The sequence below is a fragment of the Astatotilapia calliptera genome, chromosome 10 (assembly GCF_900246225.1).
Source record: "Astatotilapia calliptera chromosome 10, fAstCal1.2, whole genome shotgun sequence".
NCBI lineage: Eukaryota > Metazoa > Chordata > Actinopteri > Cichliformes > Cichlidae > Astatotilapia > Astatotilapia calliptera.
This window is the reverse complement of record NC_039311.1, coordinates 12,185,079-12,202,414: the sequence shown is the minus strand read 5'-3', so window position 1 is coordinate 12,202,414 and position 17,336 is coordinate 12,185,079. Positions and strand designations below refer to the sequence as shown.

Sequence of the window (17,336 nt, the reverse complement as noted above, 5' to 3'; positions counted from 1 at the left end):
TGGAGCTAAACTGGCTAAACTGCTCACTAGCTAAAACGGCTAGCGGGGCGCTAGCGGCTATCGCTACACTTCACAGCGAGTGGAGAGCGCTCGTGCCTCATACACCACACGACCCCGAGCGTCTCAGCAGCAGACTGATAATCCCCAAATGATCCAGCAGGAGGCAGTAGTGGTTCACACCAGTCATTTATTTGCCATATTTTTTCACACCACGTAACACTGCTGACACCGAACCCCTATCACGCTCCCACCACATAGAGTCGCGGTGTCAGCCAACTATGCCAATTCACCCCCCTCCACAGAACACACATCAACTTCACTGTGGCTTACATTAACATAACACTAACACAACATGCAAATCAACACATATGAACTAGCAGAACGATAGAAAACACAGAGACAACACAATACCCAGAATGCACCTGGCTAACAACCCCAGCCAGGTCATTACAATATAAAATAACATTTACCTGAGTTTTTTCTTTGAAAGAACCCTCTAATGTCCATTCTTATATTTCAGTACATAACTGAAACCGAATTAGTCGGGGAGGGTAAGAACTGAAAATATGAAATAAACACACGTAAGCTAAGACTCTCTAAAAAATAGCATTTGTTCGGCTTTTCATTTCGCCATTTGTTGATTCACTTGAAGAGCAAGTTCAATTCAATTCAATTCAATTCAATTTTATTTATATAGCGCCAAATCACAACAAAAGTCGCCTCAAGGCGCTTCATAGATACAGAGAAAAACCCAACAATCATATGACCCCCTATGAGCAAGCACTTTGGCGACAGTGGGAAGGAAAAACTCCCTTTTAACAGGAAGAAACCTCCGGCAGAACCAGGCTCAGGGAGGGGCGGCCATCTGCTGCGACCGGTTGGGGTGAGAGAAGGAAGACAGGATAAAGACATGCTGTGGAAGAGAGACAGAGGTTAATAACAGATATGATTCAATGCAGAGAGGTCTATTAATACATAGTGAGTGAGAAAGGTGACTGGAAAGGAAAAACTCAATGCATCATGGGAATCCCCCGGCAGCCTACATCTATTGCAGCATAACAAAGGGAGGATTCAGGGTCACCTGGTCCAGCCCTAACTATATGCTTTAGAAAAAAGGAAAGTTTTAAGCCTAATCTTAAAAGTAGAGATAGTGTCTGTCTCCCGAATCCAAACTGGAAGCTGGTTCCACAGAAGAGGGGCCTGAAAACTGAAGGCTCTCCCTCCCATTCTACTTTTAAATACTCTAGGAACAACAAGTAGGCCTGCAGAGCGAGAGCGGAGCGCTCTAATAGGGTGATATGGTACTACAAGGTCATTAAGATAAGATGGGGCCTGATTATTTAAGACCTTGTATGTGAGGAGCAGGATTTTGAATTCAATTCTGGATTTAACAGGAAGCCAATGAAGGGAAGCCAAAACAGGAGAAATATGCTCTCTCTTTCTAGTCCCTGTCAGGACTCTTGCTGCAGCATTTTGGATTAGCTGAAGGCTTTTCAGTGAGTTTTTTGGACATCCTGATAATAATGAATTACAGTAGTCCAGCCTGGAAGTAATAAATGCATGAACTAGTTTTTCCGCGTCACTCTGAGACAGGATATTTCTAATTTTAGAGATGTTGCGCAAATGGAAGAAAGCAGTCTTACATATTTGTTTAATATGTGCGTTGAAGGACATGTCCTGGTCAAAAATGACTCCAAGGTTCCTCACCGCGTTACTGGAGGCCAAGGTAATGCCATCCAGAGTAAGAATCTGATTAGATACCATATTTCTAAGATTTTCAGGGCCGAGTACAATAACCTCAGTTTTATCTGAATTAAAATAATATTGGTCAAGTGATCAGTTTCATATCAATCTTTCGTGATGCACCGTCATATTTACATTATTTGTACGGTACGAATGATTTGCTTTGGTACCTGGTCAAACTTAAGCTCTCCTTAGTATGGCTGGCTCCGTCTCTCCAACAGCGCACTCACGGGCAGCAGCTGCCCCGCCCCCTCGCTCAGTCGCTTAGTGCCTGAGCTTGGATCATACCAATATCAGGGGGGGATTCACGCACAGTCGTAAATTCCCACAGTGTGCACTATGTGCTTCGAATATTGTGTGTACTTTTTGTTTTATACAGTTGTCAGCCAGGCATCTAACTATGAAAAAATTACACTCCAAAATACCCCGGGCTTCTGACAAAACAACCCGGGTTTAAGCCCCGTAAGCCACCCCCACGCTCCGCCCCTGGTTTACGTGCGTGTCATTCTTTTTGGTTGTAAACACAACAACTCGAAACGTTTTGAATGACTTTTGATCGAACTTTTTAGGAGTGTATACTGGGGTCACATGACCAAACCATTCAAATCTGGCTTACATCCTCCAAGGTCTTCAAGGTCAAATTAATGATTTATTGGTCAAAAATAGACAAAAATCCTTATCACTTAGAAACTATGATTATTAAAAGTGCAGTGTGTGTTGTCAACATATAGAAAGATTTAAAATATCATGTCACATTTGACCTTATCTTCAAGGTCAATAGATTGATCTGAAGGTCAACGGGATAATAATGCTATATAGAGTTATTTAAAAATATGTTTCTTACTGCTATTCTTTCTACTGACCACATATAGGCATAAAGGGAATGATATATGGGGATTCTAAATATTACATTACTTTGGATTTTCTTTAAGGTCAAATAAAGTCAAACATTCATAAAATGTCTTTTATACTGCATTTGTTTGTACTGGTAACATTTAGGAAATGCTACTGGTATATGAGGATTTTAAACATCACATTATAGTTTGCATCACATTTTATATTTGAGCTCACTATTACGTTCCGTATCTGTCTTTCTTTCAAGTTGACCCTAAAATGTGTTATATCTTTAAAGAAAGTAATGTAAAAAGCTATTTAATAAGTTCAAGTTATTCATTTCCAGTTATTTACCTATTATTATACCTATTATCTATTACCTTTCCTAGATAATTTTTATGACCAGAGAGTGAACTGACTTGGTGGAGGTTTGCACCCCAGAACGCTTAGTTTTCCATCTTTCACACCGTTTAGAAAATCTTCTGTTTTGATAGTATGTTTACACATAATTTAAAGGGAAAGATTATTTCAGCCCACACCAGCCATGGTTTTCATAGACCCAAACCAAAAATACATATACAAGAGGAATAATCAAGAAAGGGAGATAAAAGTGAAAACCCAACACTGCAAATGCATTGGAAAATATGGATAATAAATGGAACGTAGGTCTTAAACATGTATATTTATCCCCTCACCTTTTTCAGATCAGAATTTTCATTCTCATTCTCTACGTATAACACACAAATTATAACACATCAGTACTTCTTCAATATTTTTTATAGTTTTCCCTCTCTATTCACTTCAGTTCAATTCAATTTAATGGATAGATATAAATATATCCCCTTAAATATAGGGGAGAAAGACCAGACAAAAGACACACAGTGGAAGAGAGCCAGAGATGAACAATAACAGCGAGTGAAAAGAAGTGAGTGAGGAAGAAACGCTCGGTGCATTACAGGAAGCCCCCAGCAGCCTAGACCTATTGCGGCATACTAAAGGGAGGATTCATGTCCACCTGATCCAGCCCTTTTTCTTTTATCAAAAAGGAAAGTTTTAAGCCTAATCTTAAAAGTAGAGAAATTGTCTTTGAAACCATGCAACCTGAAGGCAATGCCCCCCGCTTTAGTGGTCTTCTATGGCCTTTCAGGTCTCTTTGGTGTTGCTGAGCTGACCAGAACTTCATCAGAATTCACCAGAATGTTGGTTTTGCAAAACAAGCTTTTGCTGTGTCTTCACCTGCATCAACCTCTTGAAAAGCTACCAAATGCCAAACACTTGGAAACAAGTGTTTATATTTAATCTGACAAATTTGCCACGACGTAATAAGGGAACAGGTCCAACTTGGCCATAAAACTGCTTTTAGATAATTGTCCACTTGCCTTTGAGCTCTGGAAACAGGAGACTGTGTATGAAGAAAACGACTGGATACTATTAGAAGAAATAAATTAAATCCAATACATTTTGCTGGATTTGCTGTCTTTAGGGTTCTATAACTCTTATCCAAGATGAGTCCATTGAAAAATGTATACAAGACATAATGTATGACTGTAAAATTGCTGTGGGATTACCTTATTTTCTATTGAACACTCATCAATACCATGTTCCTTGAAGTGTTTCTATAATTTAAAATTAATTGTTGAATCATATATCATCTACATTATTAATGTGCTTATTCCAGACATAAGCCGTACCCTACCTTTCAGTTTTATGGTTACTCATTAAGACTTGATTCATTAGGGCTTTATGCATACGATGAATTCAAGCCATTTAATCCTTGTTAATTTCAGTATTTCATGTCCCTTTAATGATGTCACCTGCTGTGTTAAAGAAAAGCCAATTTACATTTGAGCTGAATAAATCTTTTTATACCCCGGATACATGATAGCCATGCATAGGTTAGCATCATCACATTTAGAGTTCTCCTCTAAACCAGAAGAACCTTTACAAGACTCTTCGTCAGCAAAAAAAAGCTTGGATTTGCTGCAAAGAATCTCGAAAACTCTTAAAAACTCTGAACTTTCTCTGGAAAAGATGCCATCAAGCTGCTCTTTGCTGAGATCATCTTTCCTGTTAGTCTTAACTTTAATTATGCTTCTGGATTCCAGAAAGATCTCCCAGGACGACAATGAGGTAAAGTACATTTTCTTGTGACTTTATTTGCTAACTTTCATCACAGAAATAAAAACCAGAGGTAATTTATTGACTGTACCAAGAGAACTTACACCCTAGTGTGATATGCATTTACTTTAATTTTCATTTCAGCAGAATTATTCCTTGGGCGAGTTTTAACTTCCCTCTAAAATAATTTAATCTGATATTATTTTACAAATTATGTTGATATGAAACAAACAAAGTGGTTTAAGGTTCAAAGGTTTTTTGAAATTATCAAAAAAATGCAAACAGCTTTTTTTTAACCTCAGATGAAAGTAAGTTATTAGATCTGGTTCTGGTTATATCCTAGATGCCCTGCACTCCTTCCATAAGCAGCTTTAATTAATTCTTTAATTGATAATATTATTATCAGTGTATTGTCAGGCAATGCTTTTATTATCCTAACAATAATCATAATAATATTGTAGAAATAAAAGAGAAAATAACAGTTTTTACTATTCACATGTTCAGGCTTTTCTGGGGAGTCCTTATCACCTGCACATCATCTCCACTCCACTTGCTATCCTGGACTACATGAGGCACCAGTTAAGGTTCAAAGGACGAACAAAGAAAAGCACAAAGAAAGGATATATTTGGAGGTTCACTGTCTAGTGAAAGTAAAACGCAATAGTGTGAGATCAAAGGAGCTTGCAAAGAAAAGCGTCTGGACTTCTTTAAGTTGCTTGAAGACGTTTCACCTCTCATCCGAGAAGCTTCTTCAGTTCTAAGGTCAAATGGTGGAGAGTCCCAGATATAAACCTAGTGGGAGTGACCCCCCACAGAGGGACAAAAGGACCCCCTGATGATCCTCTAATCGCCTGAGCCAAGGTGGGAAACTGGGCGTGGGTCCCAATCAGCCAGAGTTTCGGGTGTGTTCATTGTGAAACCTGGCCCCACCTTATCATGCGAATTCCTGAGGTCAGATGGCCCAGGATGTGAGTGGGCGTTAAGGCGTCTGGGAAGGGATCTCTAGGTTTATATCTGGGACTCTCCACCATTTGACCTTAGAACTGAAGAAGCTTCTCGGATGAGAGGTGAAACGTCTTCAAGCAACTTAAAGAAGTCCAGACGCTTTTCTTTGCAAGCTCCTTTGACTACGATGACCTGGATGACTGAGAACCTTCACAGACAATAGTGTGAGATCTAATAAACTACTTCTTAAATGTCATCGTTTTCTGTAAGTTTTTTTTCTACATCTGTTCTATAACATCTCTGATCTGTTGTTAAAACTATTTGGACTTTTTCAGATCTTAAATTCAATAAACCCAAACCAGCTGTAGATAATCAGCCGCATAAAACTGAAACTCGTCAGGCATTTCAGGCAATTTTATTTGAGGCAGTGTTTAGTCGAACCAGAATCATCTTTCCCAGTTGGAGCATAGACTTACAGCCATCATTTGTTGGATAATGACACACCTGTTTTATAGCCAGGTGAGGCCTGTTCCTTGTTATTTCGTGACAAACAAAACATATATAATATTTTAAATTGCTTCAAAGTGTTGAACTTGTATTTTAGCTTCTTTTTTTTTAGCATTATTTCCATAGTTTGAACAAAGAGATCGCAATATGTAACCAAGAAACAAAACAAAAAACATCTAAAGGAGATGAAATTCTAGTGAAATAATATAAATAAAATAATAGTAAAAAAACCTTTTGTTAGATTAAACGAGGATGATAGAAAGACAGAATTATGAGAAAGGAAGAAAGAAAGCTAATGAGCCACGGCTAACCACAACATCTGTCAAACATGATGGAGGCAGTGTTATGGCATGAGGTGCCAGAGGGACTATATAAATTGTGTGTGCTGATGATGGGACTGCTGATAGAAGGAGCAGGATGGACTGTGAAGTGTTCAGAGCTGTACCCTCTGCCCAGATTTAGCGAAATGCTGTAAAACTGATCAGACGATGCTACGCAGTGCAAATGGATAACAACACAAAGCAAACCACAAAAACAACAGTTTGCTAAAATGGGATATTCGCCAAAGGCCACATCAGTCACCCGACCTAAAGCCAATACAGCATGCTTATGCTTAACATTATGTTGCGTTGTCCAATTACGTTTGAGCCTCTGAAAACAGGGGACTGTGGGTGTTAATGAAGTAGTTTTGCAAAACCAGCAAAAAGTCTGCACTTGAATCACATCTTAACTGTTTAATCTGAAATGCATCGGGGTGGTTTTCAGTGTAATTATGCAAAAAAGCCAGGGAAGTAACGTCAATTAAGGTTCTACTCCTCTCCATGCTCCAGTCAAAGAGCGCCTTTAAGAAATCAGCAGATGCATCTTCAGATGTAATTTGCACCAAGAAATGTCAGCTCTGCTGCTCTCTTGACTAAAGTTGCATCAGCTGACCATGAGCACAGACTCTGCAGGAGGACAAAAATGAGTAACTTTGGGAAAACATGGAGGAAAGGAAGCTGATTAATATTTACTATATAGGAAAAATATGTTTAATAATGCTGTTTTTTTCACTTAAATTCAACTTGGATCATTAGTAAAACATTATTTTTAATGATTAACTTTAAAAAACAAACAAACAGTGAGGTGGGGGTATATTTTCCCCCTTCTGGAGGACTAGAAGGAGACTGAGAACCAGAAGAGTAACTAACGAAAACGTCAGATGAGAACAGCTCAGCTGATAAAAGCATGGTTTAAATATTATTATAATACATTACTGACCTTACTATATTGCAAATATTTATAAAAGATAGCAGGTGTTCTAATAACAAAGTAACAAAGTCAAAACTTTTCAAGTGGCTTTATTAATAAAATGATCACATCAATAACCATTTGTAAGGAAGATCTACTTAAGTGTTCTCATTTAAACGAACAGTAACACAGTCCTACTTTAATATCATTAACCCTTCCACAAACAAGATCTTTATTGCAGCTTTTCACGGATAGTGTTTCAACATCTGAAAGATTCCCAATCCTGCTTTACACATGGAATTACACTTGACACTATACATTTATTATTTAAGTCTGATAACCTAGGCACAGTCTAAAAAACAAAGAACAAAGAATGAAAAAATGAGTGGGCATTATAATGTTTGAGTGTTTCGGTGAACAGTCTCTAAAACTGAGACATAAAGAGCAAAAAAAAAAAAAAAAGTACAGTACAAAAGATAGTTTAAGTATTTTGTAAAAAGGAGGAGTTTCTATATTTTACAATACAGACTATTGCAAACAAGTCCCAAAGAGATCTTAGAAGTGTCGAGTCTTTTAGTCAGTAATGAAGGAATGTATTGATATGACAGCCCTATTCATTCAGAAACAGATTTAAAAGGTTTCCAGCTGTACGTCTCTTTGAAAAACATCAAGGGCAAAGACCTCACCAAGTTCATCTCAGAAAGTGGAGAATCAAACCACAGCTGCTCGGCTTTCAGGTGCAAATCAAGCATGACTATGCGAGCTTACGTTATCGTTACAGGAGCCAAACATGTGGAAAGCAATTTATTTTTGATTATTTAAAAAAAATGGCCTGTATTTATATAGCGCTTTACTAGTCCCTAAGGACCCCAAAGCGCTTTACATATCCAGTCATCCACCCATTCACACACACATTCACACACTGGTGATGGCAAGCTACATTGTAGCCACAGCCACCCTGGGGCGCACTGACAGAGACGAGGCTGCCGGACACTGGCACCACCGGGCCCTCTGACCACCACCAGTAGGCAACGGGTGAAGTGTCTTGCCCAAGGACACAACGACCGAGACTGTCCAAGCCGGGGCTCGAACCGGCAACCTTCCGATTACAAGGCGAACTCCCAACTCTTGAGCCATGATCGCCCAAGAAAAACACACCGACAGATGTTCACACTGATGAATAAGAGCAGTCTTAAAGACAGCTCGATAAGAGCAGTGTGGGTGGAGAGTCAATCAATCTTGTTCAATTTCCAGACATTTAACACAGACATGTAGATGAAGGCCAGTAGAAGGCAATGCTCTGCTTTTCCTAAAACCACCACCTGTGTCCCAGTTTCTCACATTATTGTTCTACAATTTTTTCTTTTCTATTTTGTTGTATAAAAAATAAAAACAAAAAAAAAATGAAAGAAGAAAAAACTTAATTACATACATTTAAACAGATTCGAGGAAAAACGCTAAAACACTTTACAAGACCACAACCCCATTACCTTATTCTTATCGCCACCAACAATTTATTGGAGTGTAAACCTGAGTTTGATCAACAAACTGTATAAAGCTAAAAAATAGTTTCCTTAAACTGTCCACAACCGCAGAGTATTAACAATGTAAAAGCAGCAGTAACGTTACATATCTCCTATATTTTACTGTGACTTAATTCAATATTAACTTCTCATATTTCAGAAAACTTGGATGCAAAGTTAAAATGTGTGAAAACAGAACTGGGGGTATTACAATATAAAAAGAAGACAAATATTACCCCATTATCCTTGTTAGAAAAAAAAAAAAGACAGGAATGATTAATTTTAAGACAACATAAATCCTTCATACTCTATACTAATCCTAAACAGAACCTTGCACAAGGTAAGATCCCATCCCATTTTTGCACAACTTTGGCCACGAAGACGTCATCTATGGACATTTCACTCTTGCCTAAAAGGGAATCGGTAAGTGATCTGGACATTTTGTACTGCACTAGTGATCCAGTTACAGCGGACATCATGCTTGAAAGCTAATGGACTACAGTAAATGTGTGGATTTCAGTGGTTTATGCTCAACATTGCACTTGGTAAAACTGACCAACCGCAGGTTCTGCATTTGTTATGACACTTGAAAGAACTCCACTGGTTATTGGGTGACAGATTTTTAACAATCAGCACTAAATCAGTGAACTAACTAACTGTCAAGCTTGCCACAAATCTGAAAACAATTTAATTTTTTTTTCCCAATAACAATACGTATGAGGATAGAAACTTTTTTTGTCCTTCTGGTCAAACTAAATAATCTCATTGTAGCTAATTTCTGGCCATCAGATCTCCTCTCAGTCCCTACCAATGAGCTGAGCTGTGTCATCGTCAGAGTGGTGCCTGCCCTCTCCTGTGTCATCACATTCTGAGTCTGTGTCCTCCACCGGTGAGTAGCAACCTTCATAACCTAGGATGGGTGAGTTGCAGAGTGCAGGGGAGGTGAGGCACTGGGCGGTAGTTGTGGTGGTGGTGGCTGAGTAGGCCCCTGGGCTTCCTGTGGGTGACCCCGGGTTGGAGGGTCGAAGCAGAGGAGTGCGCTCCGAGTCTGCGTCACCTTCTGGTCCTTCTTCCTCTCCACGTCCTCCAGTTTCTGTCTCAGACTCAGACTCGGACTGCTCAGGGTTGTTGCGGGTAACGCGCTGTTTGCACACTGGACACGTCTTCTTGGTCTGTGTGAGCCACGGGTCTACGCATTTGCAGTGATAGGCTGAAAATCAAAAACATTTTGAGGAACTTATGAAAAACCTACCAGAGGATGACGATTAAAATACTAAACAAGAGTTTTTAAAAGATAAAAAAATTCATATTTTAGAAAATAGGATGGGATTAGATGATTGAGCACTTAAAAAAAAAGTTCAGTGCCTCATCAACACAGAATATCAGATATTTACCATGTGAACAAGGCAAAACACGCAACTTGTCCCCTTCTTCATACTCATCCAGACATATTGCACACACATCATAGTCATCCCCTGAAAGAGACTGAATGTTACCAGCTCACATCATTAGACATAAACAGGCATGTAACTCTCAACGCACGTAAAAGTCTTCCCAAATGATTAAAAAAATAAAACGCAGCCTTCAAATTTACCGTCACTTCTTAATATTTAAAAAAATTCTTTATTATAATAACAGCAAAAATGGTTACCTTTACTGAACTTGTGTATTGGAATGCGTTTCAGCTGTTCCTTGGACAAACGATTTTTTCTCAGCCTTTTTCTGTATTGTACACATCGTGTAATCTGAAATATGGAAAAAAAAAAGCTCAGTTTTATCGATGGAAAAAAGATTTACAGTGGCGTCTCAACACTTCCCTTAACCCTCATGGCCTGCCTCCCTAAGAAATAACAAATAAATAAATGGGGGAGAACTGCTTAATGCTCATGTACTCATTATTACAAAAAGGGTCGTTTCTCTCCTCTGATGCGTTTGTGGCAGGTCTCTATTCATGTGTGCTCTTCTTCATCTGCCCCTCACTTTGCCACACATTAAGCTAAGCTGAGCAGAGAGGCGAGACCGATAAAGTGAAGGTGACATTACGCAAGTGGAAAATAACCAGATTCATTTCTGTAAGTTTAATAAAAGCTGCCTAATAGACATCACTGGGTTTGTTCTTTGTGTTCATGTTTGACAACTATCATTAGATACTAAGAAGCTGGATTAGAATAAACACACAGAGATATGTTGAGCTACAGTTAGGTCACTCTTTTATAACACAAAAAGCCTCTACTACCTCTGGTCTACTTTCATCATGTGTTATTGTATAAACAACCCAGAAAAGATCAATTCATGCATATACTTACGAAAACAACAGACATCACAAGAATGATCAGGCACACTACTCCGGTGAAGGGAATAAGGTAGTAGGAAAGCGGAAAAGGAAAGTCTGGCTTGAGAATCACATACGCCCTACAAGTCAAGAAAAGAAAAAAGTAGAAATATGTTTGTTTCTGCAAACCTAATACATATAAACAGATCTGCCTACAGGTTATACATTTCCATATGTAAATTCTGTAGGCAAAGTGTCTGTACTGGAAACCTTCTGGTTTCCCTTTGCAATCTAAGGTCTGTGGACCAACAGTGTTTGAGGTTGCAGAGCAAAAGAGCGAAAACTTTGCAGAAATTCAATCTCAAAAGCATTTGACAATCACAGATGCAATTTGATTAACAGAATTCTCTTTCTTATTTACCTGCATTAGTCACGTGACATGATAACAAAGATATAAGCTCGCTACAGTGGAAAGTCTGAAAACTGGCCTTTGCCTGAGAAGCTAAATCAGCAGCCAAGCCAAATGGTTTCCAGATTGGTACAAATCTAATGCTGACAATAAAAAGTTGGTTTAATCTACAGTTTATGTTTAATATTACTGGTATTGTTCTTCCTTACCCCTGTTCCGGAATTATGTAATTCCTAAGAATGTGCGAGGCATAGTAGCTGGCGAATACAGAGGGAATATTAATCTGTTCTGCAATAGTTTCTGAAAAAGAAAAAAAAATACAAAACAACAGGAATCAGACACACACAGTAGGACAGTACAATAGCAAATATTTATATTTGTAATATTTGTTTTCCCATGTTTATAATAGCACAAATAATTACCATTGCTGTAGTTCATATTGAGCAGAATTTCTGAATAAATGTTGTGAACGATTGCGGCATCGTATCCAGCTTGCTGTGCATTTAAAACCTGAAACAAGTTCCTTACATTAGAGCAGTGTGCTTCTCAGACAACAAATATTCAGTGTTAAACTCTGCTTACCTTTATATCAAAGTTACAGTCATAACGTTTGATGAGAACAACAAATTTGGTAGTTGTGGCATTAAAAGATGGGGGCAGTGGTGGGGGAGGGTCTATTGTTGTGCAAGCATTAGCTGGATGAGAGGCAACCAAAACTCCCTAAGATACAAAGAAAAAAAAAAAGCATCATTATAAAAGAAATCGACCTGCATTTTACCATCTGTACTCCTCCTTCAACACTCAGTTCTCACCATTATTCCATCCTTTGGAAGTGCAGATCCAAACAAAGCAATGCGGTCATCAAATGTTTTGGTAATATTGCTATAATGCTGTAAATACAATATACAAACACTATGAGAACAGGCAAAAGTTTCATAAGAGTCTGAGGCTCATCTTTCCAAACAAAGGTTACCAAATTATATGATTTAAAACTCCAATTCTACTTACAGCATATATATAGGCATCTGTAGGCAAGGGGAGCAGTATGCTGCAGAAAACCAGTATAAGCACACTCAGTCGAGTTCCCATGCACCGACAGCCAAGCTGCACCATCCTTGGTTACTTACAGTTGAACTAATCTATAAAAAAGAAGTAGTCATGTTGAACTAGAGATTTATGCTTCAGCAGGAAATCTACACCATAGCTACATTGTAACCACAATCCCTTCTGAAACCCAACAAAGTGACCTACCCCATCATCTGACGGGCACCTCCCTACAAATATTGTAGTTGGGTGTGCACAGCCTCCAGCTATTGTGATTGGCCTGTTCAGTACTGATGATTCCTCCTGTGCATTTCTGGCTACCTTTTCAACAGTTTTTATTTTATTTCAGAGAATAACAATCATGATCTAGATATGAGGACAAGTAGTTACAGCATTAATATAAGGACTGTGGCTCCCAACATCCTCTAGCAGATCATTACATGAAGGAACCTTTTAAATACAAGCGCACTCATGCTCACAGGTGTACACACGGGTGCTCACACACACAAACTACACCCTTTTTGGCTCCTACCTCAAAGCACACTGTGCGCTGTCGATCTTACGTGCTGCACAATAATGTTTAGTATTTACTGTGATATTCCCATAGATCATCGTGATGTTGTTTATTATGTTGCTCTTTTTTTTTCTTCTGCTTGTTTTCTCTTTTTTCTTTCTCAACAGGTGATCGATATATGTATTTTTTGTCTGTTTATTTTGTTTATTTTTTGCCCTTTGCCCTTTATCCCCGTCCCTCTTCCCCGCTGTTTTTCTTTCCCTCATTTTTTCTCCCCTTTCTTTTCCCCAGTCAAGTCTGTCCCGTATTTAGCAAGTGAAAATAAAATAAACAATAAAAGGTGAATCAAATAGACCAATACGGTAAGGCTGGGATGGTCCATTTGGTAAAGTAAATCCGTTGGGCATCTTTCTTCACCTTTAGACAATAATTCTCTCAAATGTCAGCAAATTCCACAAGGGAGATTGCTGACATTGTTGGGATGGGCGTGATAGAATGAGCAAAGTGGAAAAACTAGAGGAGCGAATATTTTTGCCCTGGAAAAAAAAACAAAAAGAAAAAAAAAACTGACCAGAACAAAGAATGGAGAAAGAGGAGGGGAAAAAAGTGCCAGAATTTTATTTGTTTCTACTGGATGGCACCGCACATAAAATGTGATAATTAACACATGACGCACCACGCACAAGCATAAAAGCTGGCAGCCATCATGTAGGTTACGTCGCAGGCTCTGCAAAGATTCACCACAGAAATCTATGTGATGCCTTATTATGCAAATTCAAATAGTTCAATCTAAGTAAATCTGTAACCTGATTCATCAACAAAGAATGAAGTAACCCACCATCACGCATTTACACAAACTAGATTGTTATGGAGTAGCAAGACAAGTACTTTTGGAGGTTATTGCCATGTTGTTGTCCTCATTTGACTTCTTTTAACCCAAGCTAATTGGCATTTTCACAAGCAAAGGAGCATGTTTACATAAAACACTTAAGTTCACTGACTGTTTGCAGTTTCCAGAGGTTTGCTTTGTTGACACTCCACTTTTTATCACTTTAACACAGATAAGTAATCTAACCAGTTGTTTGGAAGCTTTGTGATTTACCACTCACATGCAAATCAGAAGAACCACGGATCTGAAGTAGACTACATCTACATATTCTCCACATATCACCCACAAATAAACACCCTTTTACATGGAAAAGTATGAATACGCACAGTATACATTCAAGGCCCTTATACTGGTACAGATGAAAACAAGCCAGTTGACTCAAAGTGTACTCAACAATGCGGAATCTGAATGCACGTACATGTATACGCATACCTTCAAGAAAAAGAGATTTTAAACGACAACACGCTCGCTAGGATGAGGTAAAACAAGTGAGATTCTTTTTAGCAAGATAGTAACATTCCCCAAAGGCCACATATGGTTTGTGTCACTAGTTAGCCATTTAACCCATATAGAATAGAATAGAATAGAATGATCCTTTAATTGTCCCACAAGGGGAAATTTGGGTGTAACAGCAGCAAGAAAGACACATATACAAACAAACAGTACACAAGACACAGAAACATACACAATTTTTACATATTTACATCAATTATACTGTCTCCTGTCTTTCTAACAAAACAGGAATGTAGCAACTTTTTGTCGCTTTTGTTGTTTACAGGAAGTTAGCCTGGTATCTTTGCATAGGCTCTGTCGCAACAATAAAACTCATGACTTAACTATGCAGTTAGGTCAAAGGTCAAAGTAGACTGACTAGCTGAAATGCGATTAGCATACAGTTAAGATCAGTTTCTCCTTAACTCTGACCAAAGCACAAGTAACATTATCTCATGTGTTTATAGTGTGGGAAGGACATACCTCAGTATTCCGCTAATAAGTGCAGTGGGAGGTTTGTGACCTCACCTGAGATTCTCACATATAACCGTGTTTTTTTAATATATAACACTTATTTTGCTTTTATACTCCCCAATTATCTCTAAAGAGTTAATATTTCCACGACAAAACGACAAACACAGCGAGGATTAACTAAACGTTAGTTGCCGTCTGGCTAGTATTAGCTGACGTTAGATAACAGCTACGATGTCTTCGTAACAGATACTCATATATCTATTGCGCAGCCCATCCACAACGTTTTATAGAGAACTAACAAAACAAAAACCGATGATACGTCGAATAAAGACAACATACACTTCCACCAAGTTGTGTTACCTTACAGCTGCTAGGTTTGTTTGTTATTGCTTCTTCTTCGGTGTCTTCCTCGCTCGTAGTCTAGGTTCTGTTGGTGGTTGGCAGACCAGCGTTCAGCTGCTGTACCGCCACCTATCGGACTGGAGTGTGAAACAGTAGACGGGAGTTTTGCAAGCTCTATTGAGTGTTTAAAACCTTTGGTTACAGTAAAATGAAAACAAAAATCAATTTCAAGTACAAATATAAAATTTCAACATAGAACGAGTGCATGAAACTAAATTCCTGAGTGTGATAATAAATGAAAAAAGTTGCTGGAAGTCAGAATCAGCTTTATTGGCCAAATATAGTAATCGGGCTAAGTTTTTATCTTTGCTCTCAGTGTAAATAGCATAGAAAAACAGACATTACAGACAATAGCAAAATGTATAGCATATATGTGCGATGTGCAAAGTGTAAAGGTATTGGAATAAATTATTAAATAAATAATGGATTGCTAACTAGCTGGTTAAGATATCAATAGTATATACGGATCTCACAGTAATGATATTCAAAACAAACTGTGTTAAAGCATTTCAGTCTTGCCTAAAGTGAGGCATGTGAGACATCAAAAAACACTTTACATCCTTTACAATTCTTTGGTTTTAAATTGTTATGTTACTGTGTGGAGAAAATACTCATCAAAGGTCATTACAATCACCGTATGTATTGAAAAAACAACAACAAAAACAAAACAAAGATCCATGCGAATTGTTAGTAATGTAAAGTTTTATAAACAAATTGATCCAATTTTTTAACAGTAAAATTCTTTAATTCAAAACAGCATGAATGTAAGGAATAAATTGTTGCCAGAAACCATTCAGAAATTGTTCTGTGATAGAGATGAATGGCTACAACTTAAGGGGTACAACAAATTCTAAGATACAAAGAATTTGGACTACGAAAAGAACTTTTTCTATATCCACATGTGGCATAAAATCATGGAACAGTTTAATGAGGGAACAGTTTAACAGTGGAATTAATGGTCAAGCATTACTCAGTTTACAAACAAATATAAATAGATTATTTTAGAGGGAGGAATGTAGAGGGCTGATAATCACACAGTGATTATTCAATGTACAAAATGCATTTTTTTTGTCTTTGTTGGTGAAGTATATAATGTTTTATGTGTGTATTGTGTGTAGACTATGTACAGTTATGTTGTACGAGGAAATAAGGTTTTAATTTATCCTGCTTAAGGAAGTCTGCTGCATGTGGATAGTACTTCAGTGCTGCCCTCAAGTGGTAGGATCTCTGTAGTATCACATGCAGTGTTTTTGCTGTTGTCAGTCTGATGCCAGGACCTTATCTTCAAGGGAAATCAGCTGTAGTACAAATAATAACTCCAAGCAAAATAAATAAATAAAGCTTGCATATATACTAGGAAAATGGACCCACTCTCTTTTGTGTAAAAATGCAGCTTTTCACCAGTAGTGTCAGGCTAGTCATAGGAGTATCAGAGCACAGCGGTTATAAAAGAATGACAAAGAATCTACATTTGGATGAGCTTTTGGACAGAAATCAGCAGCTGTATTAAACGTGTCCATACACTGTTAAATGTTAAATTTCTTTCCCTATTTTTACCCTGTTGCTTTCTACGATAATGATGCTGATAGCAGTGATTTTCTTGCTTAAAAACATAGAATCCGTGCATGCTAATAGCTTGCTTTTTGACACTAAGGAAACAAATGACACTGGGGATATGAAATTTTGCATCATGATGGCCCCAAGACTTAAATAAAGCTAAATAAAATAAAAAATAAAAATAAATAAAGAGGAAATTATGCTTAGTTTTAGTTTTATTTGTTAGTTTGGTTTAAAAAAAAACCCAAATATTACAACTTTCCTGATGAGGCTTTGATGGACGTGTTTATTGAGACTCTGAGTGAGTCAGCTGCTTTCAAAAGGTTTGAGTTTTTATTTTAATATCTGGACTGTTTTTCCTGAATGGCTCTCAAATGTACGGC

At 37.9% G+C, this 17,336-nt stretch overlaps 1 protein-coding gene across 5 annotated transcripts; it reads right to left on the bottom strand.

Moving 5' to 3' along the window:
* Positions 1-8,470: 8,470 nt before the first annotated feature.
* rnf167 (ring finger protein 167) lies at positions 8,471-15,443 on the bottom strand. 5 transcript variants are annotated; one of them, XM_026182675.1, is made up of 10 exons: positions 15,004-15,443; positions 12,590-12,720; positions 12,394-12,471; positions 12,164-12,301; positions 12,004-12,091; positions 11,791-11,881; positions 11,207-11,312; positions 10,552-10,645; positions 10,295-10,375; positions 8,471-10,110 (listed from the first exon to the last, which is right to left on the bottom strand). In XM_026182675.1, exons 2-10 carry the CDS (start codon positions 12,692-12,694, stop codon positions 9,698-9,700), a joined length of 1,194 nt encoding a protein of 397 aa, XP_026038460.1. In that variant the 5' UTR covers positions 12,695-12,720; positions 15,004-15,443; the 3' UTR covers positions 8,471-9,697. The 5 variants fall into 5 exon arrangements, with proteins under 5 accessions (XP_026038460.1, XP_026038461.1, XP_026038459.1 ...); XM_026182676.1 differs by having other exon boundaries at positions 15,334-15,443; XM_026182674.1 differs by having other exon boundaries at positions 15,355-15,443.
* Positions 15,444-17,336: the final 1,893 nt, after the last annotated feature.